This window comes from Platalea leucorodia (assembly GCF_965183815.1).
Source record: "Platalea leucorodia genome assembly, chromosome: 4".
Taxonomy (NCBI): Eukaryota; Metazoa; Chordata; class Aves; order Pelecaniformes; family Threskiornithidae; genus Platalea; species Platalea leucorodia.
The window spans coordinates 11,200,053-11,213,477 of NC_138826.1; the positions used below are offsets into that span (position 1 = coordinate 11,200,053).

The 13,425-nt window shown below is 35.3% G+C and overlaps 1 protein-coding gene across 2 annotated transcripts in view; it reads right to left on the reverse strand.

Moving 5' to 3' along the window:
- The window catches only part of VTI1A (vesicle transport through interaction with t-SNAREs 1A), a 274,146-nt gene that overhangs the window by 207,522 nt on the left and 53,199 nt on the right, over positions 1–13,425 (reverse strand). For both annotated transcript variants that reach the window (XM_082308622.1, XM_082308623.1), the window contains exon 4: positions 9,948–10,025. In XM_082308622.1, the coding sequence (XP_082164748.1) occupies positions 9,948–10,025 (78 nt within the window). The remainder of the gene's footprint in view (positions 1–9,947; positions 10,026–13,425) is intronic.

A 13,425-nucleotide genomic window follows, 5' to 3' on the forward strand; every position in this document is an offset into this window, starting at 1 on the left:
TCTGAGATGCGGCCAGACGATCGAGGCAGCTAAAGCCACATCAAAGCTTGCCTTGAATTTTTTTCTTTTTTTTTCCCCTCTCTTTTTTTTTTTTTTTTGGAAATCATTAAAACAATGCATTTAGATCAGCACAGATAGGACCCAACGTGAAGGTCAGGAAAGCTGCAATAACAGTCTATAATAATTAATAGAGTTGTCTAATACACAGTGGATAGGTTAAGAGTAAATTGCAGAAAAGCCTTTTGCATTCATGGGGGGCAGGCCACCAAGAAAAAAAAAAAAAATCAGCACAAGCACTTAATAAAATTTAAAACCATAAGTTACGATGCTGTAATTGAAATCACAACAGTGGTGCATGTTCTTAGTACTCATGGTCAATCTAGATAATTAGTGTTAATTTTGCTTAATTTTTTTTAAAAGGCACCTTTTCATAACATCTGCTGGTTCCTCTCCATTGCCTATTAGAAGAAGGAAAAAAAAAAAAAAAAAAAAGCAGCATAAGCCTGCAGTGCCTTTCTCCAAGTACTGCCCCCCTAAATGATATTAAAGAACAACTAGTGTTAAATTTTTTAAACTTTGTAAAAAACGTCAGAAACCTAACACTATTTCATAGACGTCTCTCAAGAACAAAACGTAGAAGAGAAGGGGGTGGAGGGATATAAAGGAGGAGTTTAGAAGGTAAGAATCCTAAAAGTTAGAGAGGACATACTTTAAAAAACAAAACAAAACAAAAAACATAAGCTGGGAGTGAGCACAAGGAGTAGAGCTTTATAATTACAGAACAGATGCGTAGCGCTGTAGTGGTATACTGGAAATGAAAAGACTATCCTGCTATGTTAAGGGAGAGGGGGGGAAATAATCAGATTTCACATTACAATGTGGAAGAGCTACCCAACAGACAGAATTAGCATTTAACTGTATATTTTTATATACTATATAAGCCACATTTAATCTAAAAAGTAAATTACAAGCCCACAGTTCATTTCAGTCTTACTGCGAGCAATTAGAATACTAAAGCCCTGTGAGCTCGGTGCTGACATTAACTCGGAGCTGTTTCTTACTTGATTTCAGAACCTTTCTATCCAAGCCATTCTACAATGAAACCTAATTTTTATTATAAAGGGTGGTGTTATTTACATTGTTTGGGTTTGGAGGCACCCTGTCCTTTGGTCATGATATCAATGCCCTACAGTAGCAGCTGATGCTTTCAACTGCTTCCCACCCCTCCCCAAACTCCTTCTCCCACAGCATCCCCTGCTCGCTGTGAGGTGGGTAGCGAGGTGATTCAGTGCCTCTTGCAGCTTCAGAAACAGCTTCTCTCTGGAGTTATATAAGGAAGTTTTGCAAAGTGGCACGCTATCACTAGAGATTTAGTCATTCCATGTGGGCTGGATTCAAACTGAGAACTCAGGAGCTCAAAAGACAGAGCGGCACAGCCTCCATGGAAGCCTGTGTACGGCAAGTGGGCTAGAAGAGAGCCCTGTAATGAGAGGAAGCGCAGGTTTTATTAACAAACAGTATGGCAAACTACAATTTCTTTTAAGATCAGTTCATACCTCCTTAGGAGAACTATAATTGGGGATGCCTTGATGTTTCACTATGTGACGAGTTAAGAATTATGCCTGAGTCACTGTACTAGCCTTCATTTAAACTTTAATGTGCATTTTGCATTGGGTATAAAAACACCATTGCAATTACAACCTATTCAATACATAGTGCGTACCTAAGCGCAGAGAACAGAATGCTAACAGTTGTTTTTTAAATTATTTCTCTCTCTACCTGTACCATTTTGATCTAGACAAAATAATAAATCCCTTTATTTAGTTCTATTTGCCGCTGCTCTCACAATATACAGAGAGGAAAAAGTAACTTATGAGGCTAGCAAGGAAAAGCAAAAAACGAAAATTACCAGAAGCAATGTCAAAATGTTTTAGGTGGCTAACAAAGAGGATTTATAAACTCCAAAAGGTATGACTGAGTTCAGTCTGGCTCCCAAGTTGCAATCCTTTCCAATAACACCCTGAATTTTCTTATTTGCCTTCATAGCTATTTCAAAAAGAAGAGCAGTTAAGTAGCAGCTTTGTTCTTTATATCTGATTAAATTTTCAGAGTAAATTTACAAATTAGGAATCTTCATGTTTATAAAACTATAATCTATGTTTGCAAGAAAAAATGGTCATACTACATCCTTTTACAAAAGCACAGGAGCAGACGTGCAGGTGTTGTTAAAGGGATGAGCAAATGAACCTTGTTCTTCTGAAAAAATCTCAGAAATCAGGCTATACAAACCCTTGCAACAATATTGTCATCTGTTTAAATACTGGGACTATTGGGGAGGGGAGATCAGGAGTGGTGGGAGGGCTTTTATGTGGTTACATGTTTATTTTGTTTAATTTTTTTGTTAACTGTTTTACTCTGTAGCTTTAACATATTAACATCAGCTCCACAAGAAGGAAAAATACATCATATTCAGGGAACTAGTGAAAGAATCTTTACATCACAAATATCTTACTGTTTTTAAGAATTCTCTGTAATTGTCCTTAATCTGGTTACTTTACAATTCTTTGTCATCACCATTTCTAAAACTTACAAATCCTTTCCTGCAGAGCTCAGTATTCATTACTGATATGTCTGAGCACACAGGTTTCAAAAAGAAGATACCAGACAAATATGTGATGCTAAAATACTCGTGCTTCTAAATATATTTATTCAAATACTTCACTGCTTCAAACTCTCTGTATGAAACCCTTTAGAAAACTGACCTATAAGTAATCTTGACTTTACTGAGACCTTCTTTTTGGCGGCTATCGGGAAATAATAAAAAAAGGCAGTTCAGATACCTGCTTTGCTACAGTAGTAAGTAACAGAGGAGATTAATTTCAGAAAATATACTGAAACATTTGAGGAACTGACCATTAAAACAGGCTTCTCTCTCTAAATATTTATGAGTCATTTTATAACTGGAAGAAAGGTGTTCTGGAATACTGATCTCTAGTGTTACACCTACAGATCTACAGCACTCACAAATAAATAATAAATATTGATATGTGCGCGTAGGTCTACCTGTACTGTATTTTCAGTGGGTATACAATATCCAATATAACACACAAGCTACTTGAATACCTCACACCAAACTCAAAACATTGTGAAATACTGTGTAATTTTTACAGTGTTTCAGCACAGGTTTCTACCAAAGCAATGCTTTCACTTTCAATACCAGTGTATAAATGTATTTACCCTATCAAAGATTTTGTGATGCAAACATGATTATTACTGTACCTGATTTGATCATGGTATTCTAGCAGAGATCAAATAATAGGGGTTTTTTTCCCCCTTCTTTTTCTACTGCCTTTAAAAAAAATTTCCACTATCAAAGAATGTTAATTTCTAAGGCTTGATCTAGAGATTCCTATGTAAGTATACAATTATTAGGGAAAAAGAGGCACAACAGTGAATATTTTAAAGCAATGTAATCAATATTTTTGCTTTGTGTAGATTTCCCTGCAACAATGAACAAAAAGATCTACTTCAGATTTAGAAACTCAGCTTTAAAGGGAAAGCTAGACAACAAAAAGCAAGAAAGTACTCACCTCTTCACGTAATTTTATCAACTGCAACATGAACGCACAAAAAAGATAAAAAGGAAAGAAATGGCAGGAAAGAAAGATCAGTTGTGTGACAGGATACAGAATTAACATTGACAATTTATCTGTTTACATGTTTAGCATTTAAAAATCACAGACAAACACATTAAAAGAACCTAAACATAGACTACATGCAGAGTTTTTTGAACGAGTAAAGATCACTTTCTCACACTGTCACATTAAACAAAGAGAATAGTGTGAAATTCTCTTTTAAACCACATCTAAGACACCATCATGAAATAAAGGGGAATGACTTCATAGAAGTCTATATTATAAAGAAAAAAACAAGTTTACTATTCCTCTCTTCGAAGATTGTACAGCTGAAGTGGTTTTGTATACACAAGTTTTCAGAATGTTTTCTGTATATTTTAGTTGTGACAACTGATTTCTTATTTTACTAGCAGATCTAACTTATTAATAGATGACTGCATCTTTATAGCATCTACCCAGTATTTCAATTTTTATATACCTGAGTTCTAATGTAACTATATTATCTAATTTTATTATCGAACCTCCTATAAAGGGTTTTTTCCAGTTTAAAAAAAAAAAATAAAAATGAAGCAGCTTAGTTAAATGGCACAGAATTATGATTTATTGCATAGCACATTTAAAACTAGACAAAGGAATAGGGAACAACACGAAACATATTTCCCTCAGAAAAGACCCATTCCAGGTTCTTAATCCTAGACCACTACACAGTGCGTGTATATATACACACATAGTGTGTGTGTGTATACTTATATAGTATATACATTTATATTTATCAGTTTATGCTTGTAAATCAACACAATCTAACACCATTAATAATATTGCTCTGGCAGGTTTACTATAAAACTAAATAAAACCCCAGTCTGATTATCAAGCTATGTTGTAATATGCTCTCCCCTTAGAGAGACAGATAAATTATTTGTACTTGAACAAAATGTATAATTACTCACAACAAATATCTGCGTAACAGTGGCTCTTTATAAAAAATTACAGTTCTCTCACCGATTCCAGTTGAATTCGAAATTACAACAGCTACATCATTATCTCAGTTTATGCTGATACTTCACCTACAGTTTCATAATACTAATTTTCAACACGTGTGTAAGCTGAGAATGTTTACTACTAATAAAGTCCCGCCAGCATGAAGGAAACAAAAGAACCTCCATTATTCTCTATTGTTTCATATGGCTCGTCTATGAACCCCGTTACCAAAACGGACAACAAGGCTCTAACTAGATGTAATTAGGAGGGCTACTACCACGCAGACTTAAACTGAAACGGCTCTTCAGGACGTAGCTAAAGGAACTTTGCTAGAATTTGGTATAAAGAAAACTGCATTGTCCACCAAACCGGCGCTTAAATTCAAGTGCTTGGCCTATCATAAATTGGTCTCTTTCTCCAGATCTTCCCCCCCTTTTTTCCCCAAAAAGGCAAACATTAAGGCTTTTTAGAAAGAGACGATCTGGGAGTTGATCACATAGCTATCTTTTCTTTCTGAGGCCACCATTCTTCAGTTGACTATGATACTTAAAGGGCCAAAGTTTAAAACTACTCTCCCGCAATAGAGCCCGTTTGGGCATGCCACCCTGGTATAATCAATGGGAGTTTTAAAATGCTGCACATTTGTTTTTTCAATAGGTCCCAAACAAAAATGTTCTATCTTGTTTGTGCTGCATGGCTGAATTTAAGCTCTGCATGGGATTTGCAGCTAAGCTAAGTAATGGGAGAGGGTTTTCGTTTTGTTTTTTTTTTTTTTAACATTGGCTGAAAGATATTCATTCAAATTAACAAAAGATGTATTTTTCCCCCATTTAACAATGCTCTTGATGAAAATGTGTTACCTTTACTTTTCTATTTTGAAACATTTTTATTATGCTCACCGCTCAACTGTAAACAGCATTAAGCTGTGTGCAGCCACCATTTTAGGTTATGATAATCAGCATATTTTTGAAACAAAGATTTTTTTTTTTTTTTTTTTGCAATACAGAATTCGATACAAGAGGTAATCTGTTCCTTTGTAGGCAAAAAAAAAAAAATCTGGTTTACGCTGGTTTGAACCAGTGGAATCTCTTGTGGCTAAGCCTTCTGCTGTGACTAAAATCAAAACTGCGCCGCAGAGAGCGAGGGAGCGAGATGGGATGTGTGTGTGTGTGTGCGTATGTGTGTGTGTGTCTGAAGCACGTCACGTGACATAGAAAACTACCGAATTTTTTTTTAAAAAGCTGATAACGCTACCGCCGTCTCTGTCCGCATATAGATAACGAATAAATGCTGAACTCTATTAAACGCCCTTTACACATTATCGTGGGTCGAACACACAATTTTCTGAACTTATGATGACAGTCTATTTATTTTGCTATAAACCCTCGGCATGTAACGAACAGATTTGTGTCTGGTAATGATCTGCTCTGCCAGGGCTATATGAAATGATACCGACCTTCTTTAGATCTTGGGGAATTAAATTGACCAACTTCACCCCCTGGTCTGTAGCTGAAGTTTGACACACTTTATGCACAGCAAGCCCAAATCTAATATTATAAGAACTTTGTAGTCAGAAATTAAGTAGCCACAAAATATTTGTTCACCACAAATCACATATACAGTGTATGTGTATATGAACATGCAATTTAACCTGATGCAAATTTATTTAAACTTATTAATGAACATAGTTGCGAAAGAGAAAGGAATACTGTTATATATCAAGGAAGCTGGTAATACTGTACCTGATACTATTTTGGTCGAGAAAGATTTCTGATTTAACCCAACATATACTTTCTAAAAAACATGAATTGCCACATGAAACAGTTCTACGATTATTAAAGTGAAGCCACAACTTTAAGTAGTGTATCATTGCACTGAAAAGCTCAAAACTTTCAAGGGATTTGATAAACGTTGGTGGCCAGAATGACAAATAAGACTTGAAAGTAACAGAGCTCGTTTAAGACCACTCCTGGAAAATAAATAACAACCCAAAGCACACAGTAGGTTTTTGGGTTTGGCGTTGTGAGGTGGGTTTTTTTTGATGAGAGAAGGGATGTCTCCTGATTCTCAGCCTCTTTATGTGCCTCATCTAACTACATTCACCTGATTCAAATTAAGAATAAATTAATATACTGAGCAATGACTTTACTAAACCCTAAATGCATTAAGAGCATTTAGTCACTATTTATCTCATTAAACAAAGAAGCATTTATTTAAAAAAAAAAAAAAAAGCTTTGAATAGCAGTATTGTGTGATTCTTATAACTTCTTACAGGAAGTTTCTATATGCTTTATCTGGTAAAATTAGTTAAACCTTGGTATAATCATTAATAAGGCCACGGTATTCTAAGTTCTTGTCTTCTACACATGATGACAGCTACTTATGGGAGACATTTAGGAAAAAAGAAGACAGCAAAAGACCAATCATAATTTTCCAATTCTTCAGTCTGTTCTTTGTACTTCAATCTTTCTTCTTGGGAGAACAACTGGAAACTCATACCTATGACCCTATTCATTACAGCTTATAACTTGGCAGTGTTTTGCTGTAACTGTACCTTTGAAACTCAACTCAAAAACTAGAAGTTGAATAAAGAAAGGATGCAAATTGTGCCCCATTTATTTCTAGGTACTTAATATGGTTGTACTAGCCAGTATACATCAAGTTCCTTTTTTCTTCTCCCTCCACCAAAAATACTTTGCAAATATTTATCACGATGACAAAGACCATAGTTAAAATGTACGGCTCATATCTCATTTCCTTTGCGCAACACCCCAGTCTAATCAGATATTCAGCATTTCTATTGGCAGATTTTACCAATATTTGTGGATTAGTACAGAAGCAATTCTGAACTGGCAACTTATTTTAACAACTCCTTTGTCAGAGGCGAAATTCCTCCTCTCCTCTCCCCTTTCAAAGTTCGGTGACCGAATTGGGGAAAAAAAAAAAAAAAAAACAAAAAACAAAAACAAACCACCACCTTTCAGTTTAACTAATTCAACCTAACTCAAACTGATTGATAAGTGAAAGTCCCATAATATTAGGCTGAGGGTCAGTCCATCTACCTATATTTATTTCCATCAGACAAAATTAAAGCAAGAATTCGAAACATCTTCAAATATTTTGTATGGCTGTAAGTTATACCTGAGCATCCTTTCGTCACCTAGTTCAAGCTTTCTATTGATGTAACAATGTGTAGGAGTGAAAATGTATTAGACCTGGCGTTACCGAGTTAAATATGTCGAGATAACATGTTCACTACATGGTACATACCCAAACCTTACACTTGATTTGGATAGCTGCATGTTCTGATAAGCTCAACATCAGACTGAAGTTCTTGCACTAACTGCTTGTACTCATAACTACATGCATATAAGTACAAATACAAATAATGATATTTCATAAGAAAAAGACTAATATTGATTATTGGAATAACACAATAAATAATATTTTTTAAAATACTGGCATTCACATATTTAAAAGAAGTTAGTTGACTCCATCATGGTGATATTTCATAACGTTTTTCAAGGAAGAAAAGAAAGAAATTCAGAACTTTCAAAGGTATGGGGGTAACAATTTCAAGTTGGGTTACTAACTAAACTCCTTTACCACCCAAAATTTTTTTCCATTTAAGAAGTGGTCATTTGGAAGAAAAAACTCATGTTGACAAATGGTTGAAAGTATCTTTTGGTTCCTTGAGATCAGACCATGTTTCTTCCATCAAGTTTAGAAAAAAGATCATAACTCGCCAAAAGTGTACATGTGACCCAGTTATTTAACCATTCCTTAAAAAGTGAAAATAAAATATTTTATCTCATCCCTACACATAAGATATTCTGTTATAAGTAAAGCTTCTTATCACAATTGCCCTTTTATGTCTGAATTCACACAATTTTTTCTTGAAATGTAAAAATAGCAGCACCTTAAAAGAAATCAAATGAGAATCTTAACACTTTCACAGGCAGACTGTGAAACTCTTTTCCCTGAAATCATCCTTTCCGTAAACTCATTATTTAGGGATAAAACCCCCTCGTTATTTTATTCAAATTTTGGAATCTCCCCTTGCTATGATATATAAATATGAAGATTAATATCTTATAAATTTAACCCTTCACATAGATATTAGAGCTGCTTACACTACAGAGTCTACAGACGTATTGTGCCCTGTGCATAATTTCATTAATGTATGTATTAAAGTCTATTACAGAGTTTAAAACTTACACAGCACATTTAAAATACTGTGTAAGATTAAGGCTTAAGGCGTCTGTGTTTTAAAATTCATTGTACTGGGATAAGTCTCCAAGTCTTTCTTTTTCCCAATCCTTAGTGGAACTGAACTTATATTGAGGGTAGAAGATACTAAAAATTTCAGAACATGATTCTGTTCTGTTTCCTTATTTAATATTGCATTTATCAAGCAACCATTTAAACAAGCTTCTCTAACAAAATCCAAAATAATTTAAATTCTGTCTGGTCAGAAGAGAAAATCTGATATTTAAGAAAACTTTCAACTAACTTCTAACTCAAAATGCACAACTCTGATTACAGCTGACATGATTTTCAAAAAAGAAAAGAAACATTCTGCTTTCAGACAGAGCTTGTCAAACAAGTTTCAGCACCAAAAGAAATATTAACAGGTGGGTCAAAGTCCCCTGACTATAATGTTGCCTTTGTAATTTTCAGTAGTCTAGTAGGATCCTCACTGTAGTGTCCAGAACAACAATACGGGTACAAGATTTTAAAAAAGCCTCAGGATTATCAAGCTTTCCTTCATTAAAAGAGATGGATAGCACTCTGCATTCTAGTACAACATGCATTATGAAAGCGTGCTTTTATTAGTACAACTTGTGTTTTTGGTACAAGGAGAGAAAATCTGTTTAGGGAAGGAATCACACAAGGAAACTGAGTGGGGTACTGCCTAATTCTGAGAGCGCACTTTCATTTGTTTTGCCTGCCAGTGTTGATTTAATTATACTGCATTATTATCAAAGCTGCATTATGTACTTTTTTATTCCTTTTACATGTGTTTGAGGTGAAGACCTTGGCTTTGTCGGCAAACAGCGCGTTTCAAGTTATTTCTTAAGTACTAAATAATAAAGAAAAGAGAAGAAAAGATTTTTTTTAAGATAGCAGACAGTGATCACAAGTTAAAGGGTTAAATGTAAGATCTCCAAGAAACATTTTGAAGTTGATTAAGACCCCAGCTTTGCATTAAACAGTATCACTTCCACATGAGTTGTTGCTAATGCTGTTAAGGAGCAGCTTGAGAAGCCCAGTGTGCCAGTGACCTCCTTCACCCTCCAGCCACCCACTAGGGCTTCTTGATTAGCATCCTACCTGGTTCTCTGAGGAATTCCCGTCATCCCCTAGGAGCTCATTCCGCACCTCATCACTGTAGGCGATCCGTGACCTTTTCTGTAAAACAAAAAGAAAAAAGGGTTAGGAAGTAAAGCTCGGAAGCCATTGGTATCAAGGCTGATCATCTTAAACCTCGAGAGCCCCCTAATGGATATCTATTTGATAAAAAAAAATCTGCAAGTAAAAGTTATTAAAAAGTTCAACTGCTGTATTATGACAAATCTGCATGGCAAAACCTTAGCATTTCTACGACAGTCACATCCTCAACTTTTCAGCAATGAAAGCTGCTTCAGTGAAGCTCAAGGTACATAATGTATGATCCCAGTTCTGATAATCAGGTAACCTTGACAAGCAATATCCACTGATATCAGAAGCATTGAAGAAACGCATGTGTAGGAACCAAATGTATTTGTCTGAATAACACTTGCTAGCTGGACGCAGAACCCAGAGTAACACTGCAGTGATGCCACTAAATAGGAAAGGAAGACTGAGCTTTTCCCATATATAAAAAAAACCAAAACAAAACCTGAACAACACACATTTGACAAACATAGTTGAACTTAAAGACGTAGAAAATTAACAAGTGTTTCCTATGCTGCTAAGGCTATGAAGGCCTACAGGGAAAGGACCAGAAATCAAAGGTCAAAAGAAAGCAGAGGAAACAGCAGTACAAGGAGACATTGGTTCACAGCAGTTCATGGAAACGCCACAAAACTGAGACAGTCATTCATTAGATCATTATGACAGACAGTTGTAACTCACACCTTACGAGCACCAGATTTGCTCATGAACTGATCATCATACTGATTCTAAACTAGATCAAGTGCTGAGCAATGGAAAGCAAATGTCTGAAGACTACCAAGGTAGCACAACATGCAGTAGAACAATGGGGAAGTCCATAAGGAGAACATCAGCCCAGCTTGCAACTTCTTTGTTGGCCAAATAACAGGTCCTTAGTTGTTTAATATTCCTACATTCACCATTAAAAGAGAGAAAGGATTTTTAACATATTGTCTATAATCTTTTTCTATTTGAGTGCAGTTATGATTAGTTCTACACTTCATCAGGGGAAGAAACCCAAGAGCAGCAAGAACTAAGCTCTAGGGCCTTCCTTTATTGATGGGAGCTTCCCTCACACCCTGCTGTGGTAGTCACTACCAGTAAGAACTCAGCAAAAAGAAATCCGTCATCAAACATTCCCAAACCGGACAATCATGCCAAAAAACACGCTTTGGACTGGCGCACAGGAAACAACCCACTAGAAATTATAGTGAGCACAGGGAAATTCATTACCTTTGTGACAAAGAAGTTTGGAAGTGGATCACCCCTTACACTAGGAACCTAGCAGCGAAGTAAGCCTTGTATTTGTCATCTCAGAGCAACACATTTTAGCTTTTTATCCTGTGTAGTTCACCCTTTATTACCATCATCATTGTTACAATGCTTACCAATTTGTGATTCACTTGCTCGTGTTCAGATCTAGATTATATACTAAAGCTACAGATGTACGTAGTGAGGACAAAGCATACCATGGACCTACTACAAGAGCTGAATTGTGCCAAATCTTTTGGAGATCTCAGCTGTCACAGTTTCATACTAACCAAGCTAAAGTAGTCTACAGCATTAAAGGAAATGAGAACCTTTAAACAGGCTGTGGTATCAGAGCTGCCTGTTTAAATTATTCATTTCATCACTATGGGGGACTAAAACACTCCACAGTATGCAAGAATATCATATGGAGATAGGTTTTGTTTTTCTCTTTTTTCACCAAAAGCCAACAAATTGGCATAGATTGCTCAATTACATTATTTTCCTATTTTTATTTGATACATATCAAACAAGGAAGGAAATTACAAATATATACCAATAAATATCTAATCTTTTCTGATTAAGATTCAATCTTCCCATTTAAGGTCTAGTAGTTCAACTGTACAGCCTCTCCCAATTTCACAAAATGACTCAGCCCCATTGATTCTGTTAGTGTTGAATGTATTTATCATTATTAGACTGAGATGAGGAGCATGATGCTTCATAAGCTTGTTCTCCAGTGAACAAGTTGCCTAATTATATGTAGAGACTGAGATGGTCCTTGGTTACACATCATTTATTTGAAAGATTTAACTGGCTGATATTCTCATTCATAAGAGCCTGCATGGAAGAAAGGAAAAAGAACGTTCTTCATGGGAAAGAAATAAATGTTAACAGCAATACAATTTTAAAGGCCCCTTATAATCCTTTATATCATCACCACTGAACTTAATAAATATATTTGCATCATTGTTCTTTTATTGCAATAATCTGTCATGATCTGAAAATCAGCAATTATATTAAAAGAAATAACCCTTTGACTACAATTAGGTATAACTCTTTGCCATAATCAATAAATAATTTGATACTACTTTTGATCACAGTTTCACTACCAAATGAATCAATAATATAAAAGGAAAGGCCTTTGAACTAAAGTGTTCATTTGTTCTTCCAGGATTTGTCCAAAATATCAATATCTTGAATTAGTATTCTTATTTTTATTAAAGTAATATTGGCTAACTCTTTTAGATGTGGCTATTGATTGAGTCTTTCGGACTCAATAATTAAATAATTTTTAGATTTTTTTTTTTTTTTTAGTTCATAACTATCAGCTGTTTATTAATATGTACTTTAGCCAAATGCAAGAATGATAGTTTGAGCTGGAAATGTCACACACTCTGCTACAGTTTGAAGGAACCCAATTCATAATGCATTTTATAAATAGTTAATGACTTCTATACATAAGCTAACCAGGCAAATCAAGAAATTGTCAACATTTTTAGTCTTAGTTGTCAGTTACCACTGCCTACTGGTACTTTATATGTATGTTTCTAGAAAAGACAGAAGCTTTACAGAGTTTGTAAGCCAAGGCATTTCTGGGCGGCTCAACATAGGTTTAAGAGGTTCTGTGTGCAGTTTTTTTGTCTGTAAAGGTCTGTCATATATAGAAGTTTTCCTTGTGTTTTGCATTTTCTTGTATATACGTAGACAAAAAGTCTAAGCACACAAGTGTTTCTAAGTCAGTGTACATGTTTGCATTCAAATGTAGCATGCACACAAACACGTGACGACACAAAAGGGTTAAGCTACTTCCTACAAGAACTTCAAGACAGAGAAAGTTTCAGGGGCTGTTTTAAATGTACTACAGTACCCAGACCTTCTGACAAGGAAGAATTTCTGATTCCAGGCAGATCTCTCTCGGTTTATGAACAGGATTTTTGCATACTGATTGGGTGATTTTCTTAAAGCCCTGTTCAAACAGATACACTTGCTCAGTTCTGTCTGGCAATTTGGCTTTAAACAATCTGTCTACTTGACCCAAGCTTTAACATTTCCCAATAGAACAGAATGTGTTCATGGGCAAGCACAGCTAAATTAGAATTGAAATGAATTAACTCAGCTTAAAATAATTAAGATCTGTGATCTGCAG